We start from the raw sequence: 21953 nt of genomic DNA, 5'->3' as shown, positions 1-21953 counted from the left end.
CTATTCCATAATACATTTACTCAAACCCCCTTTTGCTAGGCTCTTAAAATGTTTCTAATCTTAAAAATAAGAAAACATCATTTGTTCAACTTTATTGTTGATTTATCCTTGTATACTTGTTTCCTCAAATTCTTAGACCTAAAATTCTTTAGGATTGATAAGTATATTCTTTGTTACACACATATCCAGGTGGTTGGCAAAAAGATAAATAGGCAAAGTCATTTTGAGATAGTATATACGAAACTAAGGCCCAGACCTATGTGCTGTAGCTACTGTAGTCCTCTTCCTGTACTAATAGCTTCCCTCTGATTGAGTAATGCTGGCATGTGTGTGTTTTTAAAGATCTATTTTATAAATGTTCTGTAAAACTGGAACACTCTTTTCTTGGCCTTGCCTAAGGTTAGTGTGCTTTCTCTCTCTATTTTTTTTTTTTTTTTTTTTTTGGCTTTTTCTAGGGCCACTCCTGCGGCATATGGAGGTTCCTAGGCTAGGGGTCTAATCGGAGATGTAGCCGCCGCCCAGAGCCAGAGCAATGTCAAATCTGCTCCGAGTCTGTGACCTACACCACAGCTCAGGGCAACACGGATCCTTAACCCACTGAGCAAGGCCAGGGATCAAACCCGCAACCTCATGGTTACTAAGTTGGATTCGTTAACCACTGAGCCACAATGGGAACTCCTTCCTCTCACTTTTAAAATGCAGTTTAAATGTATCCTCTTCAGAGTAGTTCTGTTTGTGGGATAAGACCCGACATTGTCTCTGTGAGGATGTGGGTTAAGTATCCAGCATTGCTGTTAAGCTGCAGCATAAGTCCTAGATGTGGCTTAGAGCCAGAGTTGTGGTGGCTGTGGCATAGGTCACAGCTGAAGTCCAGTTTGACCCCTTGCCCAGGAACTTCCGTATGCCACAGGCGACACCATGAAAAGATTAAAAAAAAAAAAAATTTCTCCTTGTCAGAAAGGGCTTTTCTCACTGTCTCACCCCAGGTAACCTCCCATAGTAATGGGAGCATCACTATTTTATTATGTTACTTATCTTTATTCAGAGACCCAGTTACAGTTTATTATTTGTTTCCCCTGTTACCGAATGTCGGCTCCATAAGGTCAGAGACTTTTTTTTTTGGCCAGGCCCAGGGTATGTGGAAGTTCCCAAGCTAGGGATCAAACACCCCACAGCAGCATCCCAAGCTGCTACAGTGACAACACCAGGTCCTTAACCCTCTGCACCACAAGGGACTTCCAGATACTGCATCTTTGTCACTTAGTGCTATGTCCCTAGCATCTAGCATAGTGCTTGGCACAAGTTGGATACTCAGTTATCAGTTAAAGGAATGACTTTACTGCTGCAATGTTATGTTGTTTTATTTTATATATAGTTTATGTAGCAAAACAAAAGGAATATTTACTATACCTTTTTGGATTATTATATTCCCTTTCACCAAGGTTCCAGAGGTTCTAGGACATTCCAGTGATGGGGTAGCATAGCTCCAAATGGAAAATCTTTGCTTTACTTTTTTTTTTTTTTTTTTTTTTTTTTTTTTTGCTATTTCTTGGGCTGCTCCCGCGGCATATGGAGGTTCCCAGGCTAGGGGTTGAATCGGAGCTGTAGCCACTGGCCTACACCAGAGCCACAGCAACGTGGGATCCGAGCCGCATCTGCAGCCTACACCACAGCTCATGGCAACGCCGGATCGTTAACCCACTGAGCAAGGGCAGGGACCGAACCCTCAACCTCATGGTTCCTAGTCGGATTCGTTAACCACTGCGCCACGACGGGAACTCCTAGTCTATTTTTTAATTCAGTGAACTATATTTATACAGCTATCATCACAACCTAATTTTAGAATATTTCCATCCCAAACCCCCAGTCCATCCCACCACACACACCTGTCTCCTTTGGTAATCACAAGGTTTTCAACATCTATGAGTCTGTTTTTGTTTTGCAAGTAAGTTTCTTGTATCCTTTTAAAAAATTCCACATATAAGTGTTAGTGAATGATGTTTGTGTCTCACTCTCTGACTAACAACTTAGAACGATAATTTCTAGCTCCATCCATGTTGCTGCAAATGCCATTATTTCATTCCTTTTTATGGCTGCGTAATATTCCATTGTGTACATCTACCACATCTTCTTTATCCATCCCTCTGTCAGTGGACATTTAGGTTACTTCCATGTCTTGACTCCTGTATATAGAACTGCAGTGAACGCTGGGTTTACATGTGTCTTAGAGTCATGGTTTTCTCTGGATAGATGCCTAGGAGTGGAATTGCTGGATCATGTGGTAGCTCTATGTTTAGTTTTGGGGGGGAGGGACCTCCGTAATGTTCTCCATAGTGGTTTCACTGATTTACATTCCTACCAACTGCGTAAGAGGGTTCCCTTTTCTCCATAACCTCTCCAGTATTTATTGTTTGTAGACTTTTTGATGATGGCTATTCTGGCTGGTATAAGGTGATACCTCATAGTAGTTTTGATTTGCAGTTCTGTTACAATTAGTGATGTTGAACATCATTTCATGTGTTTTTTGGCCATCTGTATGTCTTTTGGAGAATTGTTTGTTTAGATCTTCTGCCCATTTTTTTGTTGAGATTTTTTTTTTTGTATTGACCTGCAGGAGATATTTATATATTTTAGAGATTAATTCTTTGTCAGTTGCCTCATTTACAACTATTTTCTCCCATTCTGTGGGTTGTGTTTTCGTTTTGTTTAGGGTTTCCTTAGCTGTGCAAAAACTTTTAAGTTTAATTAGGTCCCGTTTGTTTATTTTTTGTTTTTATTCTCATTACTCTGTGAGGTGGACCTGAGAAGATACTGCTGTGGTTTATGTCTGAGAGTGTTCGGTCTATGTTTTCATCTAAGACATTTATAGTATCCAGTCTTGTATTTAGGTCTTTAATCCATTTTGAGTTTATTTTTGTGTGTGGTATTAGGGAGTATTCTGATTTCTTTTACACGTAGCTGTATAGTTTTCTGGCTACCACTTATTGAAGGGATTGTCTTTTCTGGCTTGTATATTATTGCCTCCTTTGTCATAGATTAGTTGACCGTGTGTTTAATTCTGGGCTTTCTATTCTGTTTCACTGATCTGTATTTCTGATTTTGTGCCAGTAACATACTGTTTTGATCCAAGTAAAAGGATCCTACTAGATTGATACTAGGTATATATTTTATTTCTTTGGCATATGCTTTTCATAGTGGGGTTAGTTAGATACTTATTCTTTGTGAAGTTATATTGAATTTTAATAAAGTACTTCTTTACTAGTTCACCTGGGGTCTTGTCTGGAGTCCATATCAAAGTTACCAGTCTATTGTTTGAGCACTCCGTCTTTATTGGAAAAATTAGAATGTTCTTCAAAGAACATGGATTATAATTAAGCAGTTTGTTTTTACTTATTTGCTGGCTGTGCCTGCAGCACATGGAAGTTCCTGGGCCAGGGTTTGAACCCATACCACAGCAGTTACTGTAGCCACAACAGAGACAACATTGGATCCTTAACCCACTGTGCCACCAGGGAACTCCTCTAGTTTGATGTTAATTTTTTTTTTTTTTTTTTTTTTTGCTATTTCTTGGGCCGCTCCCGCGGCATATGGAGGTTCCCAGGCTAGGGGTCCAATCGGAGCTGTAGTCTCCGGCCTACGCCAGAGCCACAGCAACGCGAGATCCGAGCCGCGTCTGCAACCTATACCACAGCTCACGGCATCGCCGGATCGTTAACCCACTGAGCAAGGGCAGGGACCGAACCCGCAACCTCATGGTTCCTAGTCAGATTCGTTAACCACTGCGCCACGACGGGAACTCCCTGATGTTGAATTTTTATCTTTTCTGTGTTAAACGGCCAAGTCGAATATGTTTTGAGATAGTAGCTAGATTTTTTTCAGATTCCGACAGGCTTTTCCTTGTCCATTTGTTCTTTTTTTTTTTTTTTTTTTCTTTTTTTTGTCTTTTTGCCTTTTCTAGGGCCGCTCCCATGGCATATGGAGGTTCCCAGGCTAGGGGTCCCATCAGAGCTATAGCCACCCACCTATGCCAGAGCCACAGCAACTTGGGATCTGAGCCGCGTCTGCAACCTACACCCCAGCTCACGGCAACGCCGGATCCTTAAGCCACTGACCAAGGCCAGGGACCGAGCCCGAAACCTCATGGTTCCTAGTCGGATTTGTTAACCACTGTGCCACGACGGGAACTCCATTGTCCATTTGTTCTTAAGTATAAAAGTGATCACGGTTCCCATCTCTTGGTAGACAGAATTCATGTGGTTTTTTTTGGCACCAAGTTTTATACTTGTCTGTGAAATTTTGTAATTTGGAAGTCCATGTATAAAGAATCATTATCTTTATGACGTTTTATTTGTTCTGATGAGAATTGTGGTTGTTTTTTTTTTTTTTTTTTTTTTTGTCTTTTGTCTTTTTGTCTTTTGTTGTTGTTGTTGTTGCTATTTCTTGGGCCACTCCCGCGGCATATGGAGATTCCCAGGCTAGGGGTCGAATCGGAGCTGTAGCCACCGGCCTACGCCAGAACCACAGCAACGCAGGATCCGAGCCGCATCTGCAACCTACACCACAGCTCACGGCAACACCGGATCGTTAACCCACTGAGCAAGGGCAGGGACCGAACCCGCAACCTCATGGTTCCTAGTCGGATTCGTTAACCACTGCGCCACGACGGGAACTCCCAGAATTGTGGTTGTTAATGAATTTTTGAAAAATGTGTTTTATTTTAATAACATGTTTTTTTCTCCCCCCCTAGAGAATGGATCTTGGCGAATGTCTGAAAGTCCATGACCTGGCTTTACGAGCAGATTATGAAATTGCATCAAAAGAACAAGATTTTTTCTTTGAACTTGATGTATGTGATTTTGCTTTAATAAGTTACATTGCCTTTTGAAGTATAACATTCTGAATATGAGTTCATACGTCTTAAGGGAAAAGCTTTTAGCAAATTATCTTTTTTGTGATTATATGAAGGGTTAGTATTAAATGAAGTAAGATTATGTACTTTGACTCTCTCTATATGTATTTTGCTTATTTATTTCCTAATTCCTGCAGCTCGTCTTTTTTTTTTCATTTTTCTTTTTTTTTTTAAGGCTACACCTGCAGTGTATGAAAGTTCCTAGGGTAGAGACTGAATTGGAGTTATAGCTGCCTGTGCCACAGCCACAGAAACACAGAATCCAATCCATGTCTGTGAACTACACCATAGCTCCCAGTGACACCGGATCCTTAACCCACTGAGTGAGGCCAGAAATTGAACCCTCACCCTCATGGATATTAGTCAGGCTCGTTACCGCTGAGCCACAATAGGAGATTCCTTGACTAAAAGTATTTTTGAAAAATACTTAGTGAAACGAGGTATTTTAAGAAAATGCAAAAGTCTTGCAGTTCATATGTTCTTTTGAAAATTAAACATATCCTTATGAATAAAGTAGTAACAATTAAGAAAATTCCAACTTAATGTAAACAACTAATTTCTAGTGTATATAGAGAACCTTTTAATAATATGAGGTTTTTTTGGTTTTATTTTTGGTCTTTTTGCCATTTCTAGGCCACTCCTGCAGCATAGGGAGGTTCTCAGGCTAGGGGTTGAATCGGAGCTGTAGCCACCAGCCTATGCCAGAGCCACAGCAACACGGGATCCAAGCTGCGTCAATGAACTAGACCACAGCTCACGGCAACGCCGGATCCTTAACCCACTGAGCAAGGCCAGGGATCGAACCCGCAACCTCATCGTTTCTAGTCGGATTCGTTAACCGCTGCGCCACCAAGGGAACTCCTGATAATCTTAGTTTTTGTGTTTATATTTTTGTATCTGTAAATACATATATATATAGAGAGAGGAAGGATACTAGGACAATGTTGTTTTATGTGAAACTAATAAAAAAATTAGAGGAAATAGAGTACATGCCATTTAGATGTCTAAGGGGTTCAAAGTCTTGTGTTTTTTGTTTTTTGTTTTTTTAATTTAATAGAAACATGAGAATTGCTGGTATAAAGATACAGACACTTAGGTGTGAAAGATATACCAATCAGCATTACATATAACCTACTGATGCACGTAAATAATCATGTTTTTTTCAGGAAAGTAATAGGTGTTTAGTAAAATAGTAAATAGTCCCTGCTATCAACTTCTCTGAATTTCCAAGAATTCCTGCTGATGGAAATGAAGTCATTTGTATAAACATAATTTAGTATGGGACTGGAGCAGTTGGGTTGTGATTGGGTAATGATTTTTATGTATCATAAGTATAAAATATGGCAGAAATGGACCACCATCTAGAGGTAGAGGTACGGTGTTTAGTCTTTTTCTATTGTGTGATAATACATTGTTTTACATATTGAGTACCTATGTAATAAATTTCTAGAAATAGTGTAACTGAGTCAAAAGGCAGATTTGCTGGGTCGTACTCCATGAGAATTCAGTTTATATTCCCACCAGTATGTATAAAATTATACCATAAGCCACATTGCATGCTGCCAAGATTTCTTCGCAGCTTTGATAGATGAAATGTGGAATATAATTGTAATTTAAAATTTCTATTTTTCTTGTAAGAGTTTGAACAAATTTCATATACTTAAAATCTGCTTGTATTTCCTTCTCTGAACAATCAGTGTACTTACTGTACATTTGGGGGGGGTTGCTATTTGATAATCTCGGATGTTTGGTATTTTCCTTATTCATTTGTACTATGTGTTATTAAAAATAGTCCCCGGAGTTCTTGTCATGGTGCGGTGGAAACATAATTCCAACTAGGAACCATGAAGTTGTGGGTTTGATCCCTGGCCTTGCTCAGTGGGTTAAGGATCTGGCGTTGCCATGAGCTGTGGTGTAGGTTGCAGACTTGGCTCAGATCTGACATGGCTGTGGCTGTGGCTGTGGTGTAGGCCGGCAGCTGTAGCTCTGATTCAGCCCCTACCTTGGGGGCCTCCATATGCCTCGAGTATGGCCCTAAAAAGCAAAATAAAATCAAAGTAGGCCCCTTTCATAGGTAATACGTTGCATTTCCCCCCATTTCTCTTTTAGTAGTTGTTCGTCTTGCAAAATATTTGTATAGTTGTCTAATTCATTAATCTCTTAAAAATCTATTGGATTAATTAGAAAAGCCTTTCCTATTCTGATAAAATCAGGGTCTCATGGTTCCTTCTGGTATTTTTATAGCTCCATTTTATACATTTAAGTCTGTGATCCAATTTAAATTGATTCTGGTCTGTTGAAGTGAGGTACAGATATCACTTTCTTTTTCCAGATAGCTACTTAGCTGACCCAACACAGTTTTTTTTTTTTGTTTTTGTCCTTTTAGGGTCGCACCCGAGGCATATGGAGGTTCCCAGGCTAGGGGTCTAGTCAGAGCTACAGCTGCCGGCCTACCCCACAGCCACAGCAACAGCAACGTGGGATCCGAGCCACGTCTGCAGCGTACACCACAGCTCACGGCAACACCAAATCCTCAACTCACTGAGCGAGGCCAGGGATTACACCCTCAATCACATGCTTCCCAGTCAGATTCGCTTCCACTGTGCCATGATGGAAACTCCCCTTTTTATTATTAAGGTTACTCTGGTTTGCGCTTGCTTGAGAGAATGAGCGTGGCAGTTTCCTTATAACTCTCACTTTCCTGGGAATTATTTATGTTTATTCTTTGTTATTTTGATAGAGGTTATTAGTATTTTAAAAATGTAATTGAACCTGCTTTTGTCGTTTTTTTTGGTAGCATTTGTAGCATTTAAAAAATGTCTTTTTGAATAAATATATTTCTGACTAAAACTGATTTTTCTTGCTATAATTGTCTTTATAATTTGTAGGCTATGGATCATCTGCAGTCATTCATTGCAGACTGTGATCGAAGAACAGAAGTGGCTAAGAAAAGATTAGCAGAAACTCAAGAAGAGATTAGTGCTGAAGTTGCAGCAAAGGTAAGATTTTCTTTCAGTCATTTCATTTGTACAAAGTATAGTTTTATCCCATACTGTCTTAACTTTTCATTTTGAAAGAATTATATTCATAGGAGATTTCAAAAACATACATAGTGAATTTTATGTATTCTTCTAGCCTCTGCCGTGTTAACATCTTACACAACTATGTATGGTACAATGTCAAAGCCCCGAAATTGAGGAGTTACGTTGTGCATTGGCTAGGGATCTGGCATCATCACTGCAGTGGCTTGGATTGCTGCTCTGGCACAAATTCTCTTCCTGGCCAGGTTACTTCCATATGCCTGGGATGCAGCCCCCCACCCCCTGAAGCCAGAATATTAACATTGGGCCAGTTCTTCCATTTTTATATAGATTTCAGCAGTTACGCATTTGTGTAACTCTACACAATTTTTTTTTTTTTTTTTTTTTTTTTTTAGCTGCTCCCACAGCATGTGGAAGTTTCCAGGTCAGGGCTCAAATCCACACCACAGCAGTGACCAGACCCACTGTAGTGACAATGCCAGATCCTTAACCTACTGAGCCACAAGAGAACTCCCATGGCTCTGTGCAGTTTTATCACATGTGTAACCTGAATAACTGCTGCCATAATTAGTAATTTTAACTGTGTAGCATCACAATACTCCCTCATGTTATCTCTTTATCGCCATATATAATTTCTCCCTTTCTTTAGGGAATGATTATGTTATTTCAGTATTACATCAATGGAATCATGCTGTGCAGAGCCTTTTGAGATTGGCTTTTTTCACTCAGCACAACTTCCTTCAGATGCAGTCAAGTTGTGTGTATCAGCAGTTCATTCCTTTTTACTTCTAAATATACCATGGTATGGGTATACCACAGTTTAATCATTCCCATATTGAAGGAATTTGGGAAGGACATTTCAGTCATCGGCCAACACCAATAAAGCTAATACCAGTAAATGCAGTAACCATTTATGACAGATTTTTGTGTGGACATAAAATTTGATTTCTCTGCTCTAGGATAAATGCCCAAAAATGTAGTTATTGGGTCATTTATTAAGGATATTTTTGGTTTGGAAGGCAGGTGCCAAACTTTTTTCTAGAGTGGCCATACCATTTTACATTCTTACTAGCAATGAGGTAGTGATCTGTTTCTCCACGTTGATGGTGCCAGTGTTTGATGCTGTCACTGTGTTTCTTTTTAATCATTCAGAAAGATGCATGGTGATAAATCATGGGAGTTTCAGTTTACATTTCCCCACTGACTAATGATGCTGAACATTTTTTCATGTGTTTACCATCTGTTTAACCTCTTCAGTGAAATATTTGTGTATGTCTTATGGCTGTTTTCCAAATGGATTACTTGTTTTTTTTTAATTTTATTCATTTTTTTTTTGTTGTTGTTTTTGGCTGTACCTACGGCATAGGAAAGTTTTGGGGCCAGGAATCAAATTTGTACCATAGCAGGGACCCAAGCCACTGCAGTAGCAGTGTCAGATCCTTTTACCTATTGTACCACAGGAAAACTCTGGATTGGTCCTTTTTTAAATGTGTGGGGTTTTTTTTGGCTGTACCTGTGGCATATGGAAGTTCCCAGACCAGGCATCTTCTACTTTAGTCACTACCTTTTAAAACTTCTTCATTGTGAACTTATATCTAAAAAGTAGAGGGAGTTCCCGTCGTGGCGCAGTGGTTAACGAATCCGACTAGGAACCATGAGGTTGCGGGTTCAGTCCCTGCCCTTGCTCAGTGGGTTAAGGATCCGGCGTTGCCGTGCCGTGAGCTGCGGTGTAGGTTGCAGACGCGGCTCGGATCCCGCGTTGCTGTGGCTCTGGCGTAGGCTAGTGGCTACAGCTCCGATTCGACCCCTAGCCTGGGAACCTCCATATGCCGCGGGAGCGGCCCAAGAAATAGCAAAAAGACCAAAAAAAAAAAAAAAAAAAAAAAAATGTAGAGAGAAAAGTACAGTAAACCCCAGTGGATTCTAAGCCATCAGTTTTCTTTTTTTGTTGTTTTTTTTTTTTTTTTTATTGTTGTTTTGTCTTTTGTCTCTTTAGGGCTGCATCTGCGGCATATGGAGGTTCCCAGGCTAGGGGTCTAATTGGAACTACAGCTGCCAGCCTACGCCGCAGCCATAGCAGTGTGGGATCCGAGCCATGTCTGCGACCTACACCACAGCTCACGGCAACGCCGGATTGAACCCGCAACGTCATGGTTCCTAGTCAGGTTCGTTAACCACTGAGCCATGACAGGAACTCCCAAAAGCCATCAGTTTTCTGATATTTCATTATTTTAAAAGGAAATTTTAGGTGTCCTAGCACCTTTAAAACATAACTACATAATTACATCCATAAAGCTAATAATGGTTTTTAATACTATCTAATACCCAGAATATATTCATTTTTCTTGTGTAGAATTGGTTTGTTCTAATCAGAATTCCAAAGTCCCTATATTGACTTTTGTTGATTTGATGACTGACAACTGTATAGTATTTGGTACCATTCCGTATATTCTGGCACATTTTATGGAAATGAAGAACAGAGACAAAGAGTGACCCAGTAGAATTTAGGTGACAGCATTAAGTATAGTGCTTCAAGTATGCGTGTAGAAAGGGAAATTGATTCCCTTGTTTGAGGGGTAGGTTACTTTTAACCAGTTTCTTCTGGAAAGTTCTCTGAAGATGGGGGCTATAAAGATGGGCATCCTAAAGTACAAGGGATCTCATATCTGATGGTTGAATGAGATCTACAGGTGTTGGCTTGACTCCAGCTATACTGGTTTATGCATCATTGATTAGTTACCATCGCTACAAATGTGCTTTTTAACAGACCACCTCAAAACGTAAAACATTATTTAGCCCAAGCGTCTGCAGTCAGTAATATAGGTTCAGCTTGACCGGGCAGCTTTCCTGTCTCAGCTACACTCACTCACATGTCTTTCAGTCAGCTGGAGGGTACTAACTGTGCCACAAGCTACCCTGGCCATGTTCTCATAGTGGTAGCAGAGGTGCAGAAGTATCAAACTCAGTCATATACACACTTGTCATGCCTTCTCTCATATCATATTTTCTACTGTCCTCTTAACCAAAAACCAGTTACATGGCCAAGCTCAGAGTTAGCATATGATGGTACTCAGTTATATATAGCAAAGGGTATGGATGTAGGAAGGGTGAAGAGTTTTGAGCATTAATGCAGTCATTCTCTGGCACATATTTAAAGAAAATACCATTCTGTTGAAGAGGAGGGAGAATTTGTTTGAGAGACAAATATATCTTGGATCGAGGGAAATTTAACAAATAATGATTATTGGTACACTACTTCATTGGGACTGGATGTCCATATCAAATTAAAATTTTCTTTGCTAATAGACCACACAGACTGAATACTTACTATGTGTCATTAAAACAATAGGAATTAGGAGTTCCGTCGTGGCTCAGTGGTTAACGAATCCGACTAGGAACTATGAGGTTGTGGGTATGATCCCTGGCCTTGCTCAGTGGGTTAAGGATCCAGCATTGCCATGACCTGTAGTGTAGGTTGCAGATGCGGCTTGGGTTGGGTCTGGCGTTGCTGTGGCGTAGACCAGTGGCTACATCTCCGATTAGACTCCTAGCCTGGGAACCTCCATATGCCACAGGAGCAGCCCTAGAAAAGGCAAAAAGACCCCCCCCAAAAAAATTATATTAAAAAATAAAACAATAGGAATTAACTAGATTCCCTGGATGATGGTCATAAGGAGGAGGCGGTGTAGCAAATCCCAAGGCAAGAATTAATCCCTGTGGGAAGGCATGGACTCAGGGAGTAGGGGTGCCATGCAGGTGTAGTGACAGTCAGTAACGTGCTGTGCAGTCCGTGTACAAGACACATTTTCTCATGCCTCATAACTTTGTGAGCTAGGTGTTATCCCTACTTCTCAGGTGAGGAAGTAGATTGAAGTTATGTCGTATGGACAGAATTGTACAGCTCGTAATTGGTTTGGCAGTCAGCCTGATATCTGGGACTTAAAAGACGTATTTTTCTTTTAGAAGGTATCCACTGATTCATTCCTTTTACTCATATTTGAGCATACACTATTTCTTGAACATTGGAAATAGAAAAATGGGATATATACACCTTTAAAACGGTGTGGTAGATATTAAAGCAGTTGCCACAGAAGATAGAAAGGTGGTGCAGAGCATGGTGCTCTCTGCTTCAGTGTCTTAAGTCAGGATGATTGTTCAAGAATGCTTCACAAAAAAGACTCGTGCGTTGTCTCTTAGCCATCGGATAGATAGACTCTAGGCAGAGAAGGAAGGTTAATGGACCACATGCTAGGAAGAGAGCAGTATATCCCAAATCACAGTGGAAGAAAACAGCAGGCTAAGTGTGGGAGACCATATTTTTGTGATTTGTTGTGAAGTCAGAAAAGAAGAAGAGATGGAAAGCTTCAGGGTGCAGATTGTGGGAAAAAAAAATATTTTTAAGTTTAATTGAAGTGTAGTTAATTGACAAGGTTGTGATAATTTCTGCTGTACATCAAATGACCTAGTCATACATACACACATGTCCATTCTCTCTCAGCATCTTTTCACACATAGATTATTGCAGACTACTCGATAGAGTTATCTGTGCTGTCCAGCGGGTAAGAAAATATATTTTATACTTGCAATATGTTGCCAAAGCAGAGGTTGGAAAATAAGTTACATTGAGATCAGTTTGTATTCCTGACCTCATTGAAATAAAGGCAGGCAGGATCAAACATCTTAATGTCCTACCAGTTTGTCTGTGGTATGCTCAGAAACTATTTATACTTACATTGCTTTGGATAACTTAGTCTTTTTGAGCAGTTATGAAATATTTTGAATTTTGGTACATCTTTTTATTCATAATTTTGTTTCTTTTTAGGCAGAACGTGTTCATGAGTTAAATGAAGAAATTGGTAAATTGTTGGCTAAGGTGGAACAACTAGGAGCTGAAGGGAACGTGGAGGAATCCCAGAAAGTAATGGATGAAGTAGAGAAAGCCCGGGCAAAGAAAAGAGAAGCAGAGGTAACTAAATTCTTCCGTTGTTTCTCCCCCCCCACCCCCCCACCCCCCCAAGCATATGGAGTTCCTGGGCCAGGGATCAGGTCTGAGCTGCAGTTGTGACTGATGCTCCAGCTGCAGTCATGCCAGTTCCTTATTAACCCACTGAGCTGGGCCTGGAATCGCACCTGAATCCTAGTGCTGGAGAAATTCCTCAGATCCCAATTTGCCACAGCAAAAGCTCCATAAATTCTTTATTGTAGTTTATAGAGCCTTAGTATCTCTACTTGCTAAAGACATATATTTGGAAATCATTGAAAAGTTATTACTATCAAAGAAAATTTAAACCAATTTAAAGATATTTAACTAGTTTGTGTCATATTAAGGGGTTGTATATCAAAATTAGTGGGGGCGTTTTAAGGGGTCGTTAAATTTTCAGCAGGTAAGCGAAATTAACTAGTCACACACACGTAATAGACACACACATACAGTCTTAATATACATGGTCACTACCTCCTTCTCCATCCCCGTGCAACTGCAATATTCCTCCCCCTTCTTCCAGCTGTGGTAGTCTACTAGCACCTTGAGAGTCCCCTCTCATTGTTTTACAGCACAGGTCAAAATCTGACATCCTGCACACAAAGTTTTATTTTGTTTGGCCTCCCTGATGCTCATCAAATACCTTTGGATGAGATTGTGCTCTCGCTCTTTTCCCATAGTCTCCGTTGTACCTAATTGTATCACATCTGGGTTTAATTTGTTCTTATTCTTTAGCCTGTTAGGTGGAAGTTTAGGTTGATATTTGTTTGTTTATTTATTTATTTTTGTCTTTTTAAGGCCCACCTGCAGCACTTGGAAGTTCCCAGGCTAGAGGCGGAATCAGAGCTGCAGCTGCTGGACTATGCCAAAGCCACCACAATGCCAGATCTGAGTCACGTCTGAGTCTACACCACAGCTCGTGTCAACACTGGATCCTTAACCCATTGAGCAGGGCCCATGTCCTCATGGACACTAGTTGGGTTCATTACCACTGAGCCATGGTGGGAACTCCTAGGTTGATTTTAAACCATTTAATGCCGTAAGTTTTCTTCTAAGCATGACTGTAGGTGCATCTTACAGATTGTCATGTTATAGTTTTGCTTTCGTTTCTAAATATTTGCTAGCATTGCTTGTGATTTCCATTGTTGACCTGTGAGTTACTTAGGCGTGTGTATAGTTTTTAATATATTTGGTTTTTTTCAGATTTTTTTATTGATTTCAGTTTCTTTTGTGATCAGAGAACATGTGTGTGATTTCAGTTCTCCTAAATATGTCAGAAGTTGTTTTGTGGCCCTGCATATGTTCTATCTTGGTGAATGTTCGATCTGCATTTGAAAAGAATGATGTTCTAGAGTTCCCTCTGTGGCACATCTCTGGAGCACTGAGACGCAGGTTCGATCCCTGGCCCAGCACAGTGGTTTAAGGATCTGGTGTTGCTGCAGCTGCAGCCTAGGTCACAGTGTGGTTCGGATCTGATCCTTGGCCTGGGAATTCCATGTGCTGCAAGGTGGCCAAAAATTAAGAAGAAGAAGAAAAAAAAGACTGACATTCTGCTTTGTGAAATGGAGTGTTATATAAATGTTAATTGAGTCCAGATAGTTGATATATTTGTTCGAGTCTTCATTTTGTAGCCTGATTTTCTTAATTGTTCTACTCAGAGGAGTATTGAAGGCTCTAACTATAATTTTGGATTTGTCTGTCTCTGCTTTCCATTTATTAAGTTTTGTTTCATATATTTAGGATTCTTACATATTTTAAGTTAGCGTTTTGTTTCATTTTGTTTTTTCGGCCACACTCACAGCATATGCAAGTTCCACAGGGTCCTTAACTGCTAGGCTAGCAGAGCACTCCTAATTTAACTCTTTATTACATGAAATGGCTTTCTCCTTTGCTAGTAATGTCCCCTGTTTTGAAACCTTCTCTGTGTGATATTAATAAAAATTCTAGGGAGTTCCATTATGGTTCAGCGGAAAAGAATCCAACTAGTATCTATAAAGATATGGGCTCAATCCCTGGCCTTACTTGGTAGTTTGGGGATCTGGCACTCCCGTGAGCTGTGGTATAGGTTGTAGATGTGTCTTGGATCTGGTATTGGTGTGGCTGTGTGGTGCAGGCCAGTGGCTGTAGCTCCAATTCAACCCCTAGCCTGGGAACTTTCATGTGCCATGGGTGCAGCCCTAAAAAGCAAATAATAATAAAGACTCAAGCTTTCTTCATAAGTTAAAGTTGTATACTATAAACCTTAGAGAATCCACTGGAAGGAAAAAAGAGGCATAGCTTAGTAGTAGGAATAAAATGAATCCTAAAAAAAATACTTAAACCAAAAGAAAGGTAGGAGAAAATGAACACATAGCAAGTTAGACATACAGAAAATAAATAGCAGTATGATAAACCCAGTGTAGTAATAATTACATTAAATGTCAGTGGCCTGAACAGTTGAATTAAAAAGCAGAGATTGTGAGACTAGGTTTTTCTTTTTCTTTTTGGCCACACCAATGGCATGTGGAAGGTCCCAGACCAGGAATCAAATCCATGCTGCAATTGCAACCTCTGCCACAGCTGCGGCAATGCTGGATTCTTAACCTTCTGTGCCACAGAGGCTAGACTTCTTTTTAAAAAGACTTGCTTGTATGCTAGCTGTAAGAAACACATTGTATACATGAAGACACAGATTAAAGGCTCTAGGCTGGTGAAAGATATATGAAGTAGCCATTCTTGATAGTTTTAATGTCTGTTAGGATTCCTTTAAATGTAGTTAATATCAATCTAGGAAATAAGTACTATGAATTTTCTTTACTTTTTTTTTTGACGGCACCCCTGGTATTCAATATTGTGAATTTTAAGAGTCAAACTATTTGCTTCCCCAGAAGACCTTTGGGATGAAGCATGCACGCATTATTTCTTTCCTTCCATATATTGCAGTTTTCATGAAACTTCATATATATGTACTTGATAATTTATTAGTATTACCCAGTAGCTCAACATTATTAATCCGTTATTTATTATCAGTTGATTTTACTTAGGATAGTGCATTTAAAAGTTTACTTGTCTATTATAGTTTGTGTTTAACTGTACATAATAGAAACTTAACTTGGTTTTTGTTTTTTTTTAAATTGAAATATAGTTGATATACAGTGTTAATTTCTATACGGCAGAGTGATTAATTTATACATATGTATACACTTAAAAATTTTTTTTTATTACTCAAATGAATTTGTCACATCTGTAATTGTATAATAACAATCTAATTTCACAGGATTTCCATCCCACAGCCCAAGCACATCCCCCCACCCCCCAAATTGTCTCCTCCAGAGACCACAAGTTTTTCAATGTCTGTGAGTCAGCATCTGTTCTGCAAAGAAGTTCATTGTGTCCTTTTTTCAGATTCCACATGTCAGTGACAGCCTTTGATGTTGGTGTCTCATTGTCTGGCTGACTTCACTTAGCATGATAATTTCTAGGTCCATCATGTTGCTAAGAATGCTGGTATTTCATTCTTTTTAATGGCTTTTTATTTGTACCACGTCTTCTGGATCCACTCCTCTGTCCATGGACATTTAGGTTGTTTCCATGTCTTGGCTATTGCAAATAGTGCTGCAATGAACATCGGAGTACATGTGTCTTTGCGAGTCGTGGTTTTCTCTGGATAGATTCGCAGGAGTGGGATTGCTGGATCAAATGGTAATTCTATGTTTAGTTTTCTGAGGCATCTCCATACTGCTTTCCACAGTGGTTGCACCAATTTACAATCCCACCAACAGTGTGATAGGGTTCCTTTTTCTCCATATCCTCTCCAGCACTTATTGTTTGTAGACTTTTGGATGATGGCCATTCTGGCTGGTGTAAGGTGGTACCTCATCGTGGTTTTGATTTGTATGTCTCTAATAATGAGTGATGTTGAACATCTTTTCATGTGTTTTTTGGCCATCTGTATCTCTTCTTTGGAGAACTGTCTGTTTAGATCTTCTGCCCATTTTTTTTGCTTTTTTTTTTTTTTTTTTTTTGTCTTTTTGCTATTTCTTGGGCCGCTCCCACGCCGTATGGAGGTTCCCAGGCTAGGGGTCGAATCGGAGCTGTAGCTGCCGGCCTACGCCAGAGCTACAGCAACACGGGATCCGAGCCGCGTCTGCAACCTACACCACAGCTCACGGCAATGCCGGATCCTTAACCCACTGAGCAAGCGCAGGGACTGAACCTCATGGTTCCTAGTCGGATTCGTTAACCACTGCGCCATGACAGGAACTCCCTTCTGCCCATTTTTTGATGGGGTTGTTTATTTTTTTGGTATGGAGCTGCAGAAGGTGTTTATAAATTTTGGAGATCAATCCCTTGTCAGTTGATTCACTTGCAAAGATTTTCTCCCATTCTGTGGGTTGTCTTTTCATTTTGTTTAGAGTTTCCTTAGCTGTGCAGAAACTTTGAAGTTTGATTAGGTCCCTTTTGTTTTTATTGTCAATACTCTTAAGAGGTGGATCTGAGAAGATGTTGCTGTCATTTATGTCAGAGAGTGTTGCATATGTATACACTTTTAAAAGTACTATTTTCCATTATGGTTTGTCATAGGACATTAAATATAGTTCTCTGTGCTATATACTCTAGGATCTTGTTAGCCCTTTCATTATAATAGCTTGTTACATCTGCTAACTCCAGCCTTCTGTTACTGAGTTCAAGCTCATTCTGCTCACCTCACACAGGCCAGTAAATCGGGAGATGAGTTACTGAGACAAGGAATAACAATTTTTAATTGGAAAGCCAGCAGACCAAGAAGTCGGCAGAGGAGTGTCTCAAAGAACCATCTTCCCTAAGTCAGAATTCTGGCTCCTTCTCTTCAAGAAAGGGATGGGGGAGCAGGGGAGTGTGGTTAGTTGTTGCAAATTTCTTGATGTAGAAATGATTGTCCACTTAGGTCAGGTCATGAGCTGTCCTGTAAACCTTCAAGAAAACAAATGTTACAATGTTCTGCAACTTTTTATCCAAAAATGTAATACTCTCAAAAGGTCATAGTCTTGAGAATAGGTTATTCTGTATATTTCAGGCTGTAGGCAGCATCTTTTTGCACAAGGTGCAGAGCCAGGATGACTAAGCACAAGTTACAAAGGAAAAAGGTTAAACTCCTAACATTAAAATAGAAGGAACAGATCTAATATGGAGTCAGATTTGTTGTTCCCTATTACACTTCCATTCCATCCTTCCCCCAACCCCCTCCCCCTTGGCAGCCACAGGTTTGTTCTCTGTGTTTCACAGATAGGTTTGTTTGTGTCATTTCTTCAATTCCACATATAAATGATATTGTATGGTATTTGTCTCTCTGATTTCACTTAGTGTGATAATCTCTAGCTGCATCTTTGTTGCTGTGAATGGTGTTATTTTATTCTTTTCTATGTCTTGAGTTGTATTCCATTGTATATATATATGTACCAGGTCTTCTTAATCCATTCATCTGTCAGTAGACATTTTGTTTGTTATATCCTATCAGAAGGCATTTGTTAGTGCTTTGTCCCTTTCTGGTCATGTTGCCTGTTTTTACACTGTGAAGTTACTTTGTTTCCCTTTTGTAATTACTGAGTATCTTGGTATAGACAGTGTTAAGTATTCTGTTCCCATTGCTTTTCAACAGGTTATAACAATGATGATTTTCCTCTGAGCATATTGACATACTTTTAAAGAACTTTCCTTTGGAGTCTATCTATCCAACAGTATCTGGGATACATACATATATCTCCTTAGCCAGAACTACACGGAAGCTTGGAAACATAATGTTTTTAACTGGGCATGCTGCCTTAAACAAAAATCAGAATTTTGTCAGTAAGGAAAAAGGGATAATACATATCCACTTGTATTTCACTAATGAACTTAATATAAATTAAATGACTGAGTACAGGACATCTCAATTTCAGTAAACACCTTTCATTTTTTGAACATTCTGAAAACCTTTTCAAAAAGTTGTATCATGGAGTTCCCATGGTGGCGCAGTGGTTAACGAACGTGACTAGGAACCATGAGGTTGCGGGTTCGGTCCCTGCCCTTGCTCAGTGGGTTAAGGATCCGGCGTTGCCGTGAGCTGCGGTGTAGGTTGCAGACGCGGCTCGGATCCCGCGTTGCTGTGGCTCTGGCGTAGGCCAGAGGCTACGGCTCTGATTAGACCCCTAGCTTGGGAATCTCCACATGCCACAGGAGCGGCCCTAGAAAAGGCAAAAAAAAAAAAAAAAAAGTTGTATCATGTTGGAATTGTTATGGTAGATCTTGGCAAAAGGTATTTGAAGCTCTGATCTTTGCATTGAAGAGATCCAAAGGATAGAGCATGGGGGTAATGGTGATCAGTAGTATTTGTGACAAAATCATGTTTTCATATGTTCATTAAAAACATTTTTGGTATAAACAAAGATTTTGTTTAATTATATGATTTTAGTGTGGTTTATTTGACCATTGTTTCTCTCACTTTTGTTTAGGAAGTTTATCGGAATTCTATGCCAGCTTCCAGTTTCCAACAGCAGAAACTTCGAGTCTGTGAAGTCTGCTCTGCCTATTTAGGTCTTCATGACAATGACAGACGACTGGCCGATCACTTTGGGGGTAAACTACACCTGGGATTTATTGAAATAAGAGAGAAGCTTGAAGAATTAAAGGTACATTGGTAAATTAATATACCTCATTTTACTCAATTTAGCCATTCTTTTGATCTGTAGAAATTGTCTTTTTGTATAATATTCTTGATTTTGATTTAAGACAATTTTTAACTGATTTTGTTAATTCATATAAATAGTGTAGGATTGTAAATGGAAATACCACCTTATTTAATGGATGATGTCTGAGAAATGGACTTTAAAATACTATCCTTTTATTCTGGCAGGTGGTATTTTGTCTTGGATATGGTGTTGAATTTGGAATCTTGAAAACTGGGTTCAGACTGCTAAACTTGTGGGACCTCTAGTTTTATGCTTTTGCCCCCATTTTGCAAAGGACTTAGAAACCTGTCTTTTTTTTTTTTTTTTTTTTAGGTCTTCTTGCTTCTTGGGCTCCTCCCCCGGCATATGGAGGTTCCCAGGCTAGGGGTCAAATCAGAGCTGGCCTACACCAGAGCCACAGCAACATAGGGTCTGAGTTGCAGCTGCTACCTACACCACAGCTCATGGCAACGCCGGATCCTTAACCCACTGAGCAAGGCCAGGGATTGAACCCGAAACCTCATGCTTCCTAGTCGGATTCGTTAACCACTAAGCCATGACGGGAACTCCCGGAAACCTGTTTTTTTTTTTTTTTTAATTTAAATTTATCTTGAGATAATTGTAGGTTCACAGCCAGTTGTAGGAAATAATACAGAGAGATTCCATATATCTTTTATTCTGTTTCCCCCATTTGGAAAATCTTACAAAACTATAGTACAATATAGATATTGATGTAAGAAACCTATTTTTTGAAAAAAGATCATGGGAGTTCCCGTTGTGGCTCAGTGGTAATGAATCCAACTAGTATCCATGAGGATGCAGGTTCGATCCCTGGCCATGCTTAAGGATCCATCGTTGATGTGAGCTGTGCTATAGGTCACAGACATGGCTTGGATTCTGCGATGCTATGGCTGTGGTGTAGGCTGGTGGCTACAGCTCCGATTCAGCCCCTAGCCTGGGAACCTCCTCATGCTGCAGTTGCAGCCCAAGAAACAGGGGGACCAAAAGGTGAATGACTGTCACTTAAATATACAGACTGTTGTGATAAAAGGCAGCACAACTGCTGAGTTCCTCTGAAAAGATAAACCCAAAAAGTGACAGTGTTTCTAAAGAGGTAAACGTAAGGAGGTAGGATAGGACCAGTTTACTTTTCACCAATTTCATGTGGCTAGTTTTTAAGAAAATTGGAGTTTCCTCGTGGCTCAGTAGGTTAAGGATCCATTCTTGCCACTGCTGTAGCTCTGGTTGCGGCTGTGGCACGGGTTTGATCCCTGGCCTGGAAGCTTCTACATGGCTGTAGGTGTGACCAGGAAAAAAATTGTGGCACTGTAGCATTTTTGTCATGAATTGAGGACTGGCTTAACGTTGTTAAACACTGGGTGGTGACTTTTTGTGCAGTTATCACTAAAATTAACCTGAGATCCATAATTTGACATTTAAAACAGTGTAGAATCAGAATCATCTAGGGATGTCTCCATATTTGTAGTTAACAAGGAAATCTCTGCATAGCTAAGGTGATTTCTGGTAAGTTTTTTGAAGTTACAAAATGAGTTTCACTATAGCAAATGATTATTGGGCTCAGAAACTCAAAAATGGTACCCATTTGGGAACTTTACAAAAATAGAGCTGGCAACAGAACCGATTTAGTATTCCACTGGTATTTTTAAAAGCAGCAGCATACAGGGTTCCCTGATGGCTCAGTAGGTTAAGGATCCAGTGTTGTGGCATGGATGTGACCAAAAAGATAAATAGTTTTAAAAATAAATAAAAGCAGCAGCACCAGGATTGTAACTTTAAGTTGACAAGAAGACATTTCCATATTGGAAATCATAGACCTTGGATATCTGTAGTGATTTATAAAGATTGATTTTTCTTTAATTGATTTTTAAAGAATTTAGAAATTAGAAGACATTAAGAGGAGGAAAATTGTATAAAAATGATTATCATCATTAGTATGTCATGGAAGAACATGAAATTTTACATGAAAGGGGAAAGGTTTTAGAAACCAGACTGGTAAGCTTGTTGATTATACCTGGCCAAACTTTGAATTGTTGTTAAAACGTTTTTGGTGTTAGATATAGTAAAATTTAGGCTAATGTTTATTCAGAATGGGTCCAGTAAATAATGCTCCTCATTTAATCTTATTTGAACTGTTACTGTCTTTTAAGAGAGTTGTAGCTGAGAAGCAAGAGAAAAGAAACCAGGAACGCCTGAAAAGAAGAGAAGAAAGGGAGAGAGAAGAAAGGGAGAAGCTGAGGAGGTATGGAGTAATTAATTGAGTAGTCAAGTTGAACATCCCTGGTTCTCAAAAAAGAAGTGACTGGAGTGCCCGTTGTGGTGCACTGGTTAACGAATCC

General features: G+C 39.7%; 1 protein-coding gene across 41 annotated transcripts in view; it reads left to right on the top strand.

Annotated features, from left to right (window-relative positions):
• LUC7L2 (LUC7 like 2, pre-mRNA splicing factor) overlaps nt 1-21953 on the top strand; it is a 62082-nt gene that overhangs the window by 27579 nt on the left and 12550 nt on the right. For 33 of the 41 annotated variants that reach the window (XR_014833667.1, XR_014833666.1, XM_005657738.4 and 30 more), the window contains 5 exons: nt 4748-4846; nt 7798-7908; nt 12773-12916; nt 19381-19557; nt 21765-21856. Coding sequence is in view for 33 of the 41 variants with exons in the window: in XM_005657738.4 (XP_005657795.1) it covers nt 4748-4846; nt 7798-7908; nt 12773-12916; nt 19381-19557; nt 21765-21856 (623 nt within the window). In the remaining 8 variants the exon portion in view is untranslated. Of the gene's footprint in view, nt 1-1507; nt 3806-4564; nt 4847-7797; nt 7909-12772; nt 12917-19380; nt 21857-21953 lie in introns of those variants that run through there. The other 8 variants (XM_085005350.1, XM_085005351.1, XR_014833668.1 and 5 more) reach the window with 8 other exon arrangements.

The sequence above is a fragment of the Sus scrofa genome, chromosome 18 (assembly GCF_054392235.1).
Source record: "Sus scrofa isolate SSC_HxYL_T2T_F1_AM1 chromosome 18, Sscrofa_HxYL_maternal_Yorkshire_Landrace_v2.0, whole genome shotgun sequence".
Classification (NCBI taxonomy): Eukaryota; Metazoa; Chordata; class Mammalia; order Artiodactyla; family Suidae; genus Sus; species Sus scrofa.
This window is presented reverse-complemented; position numbering and strand designations above follow the sequence as displayed.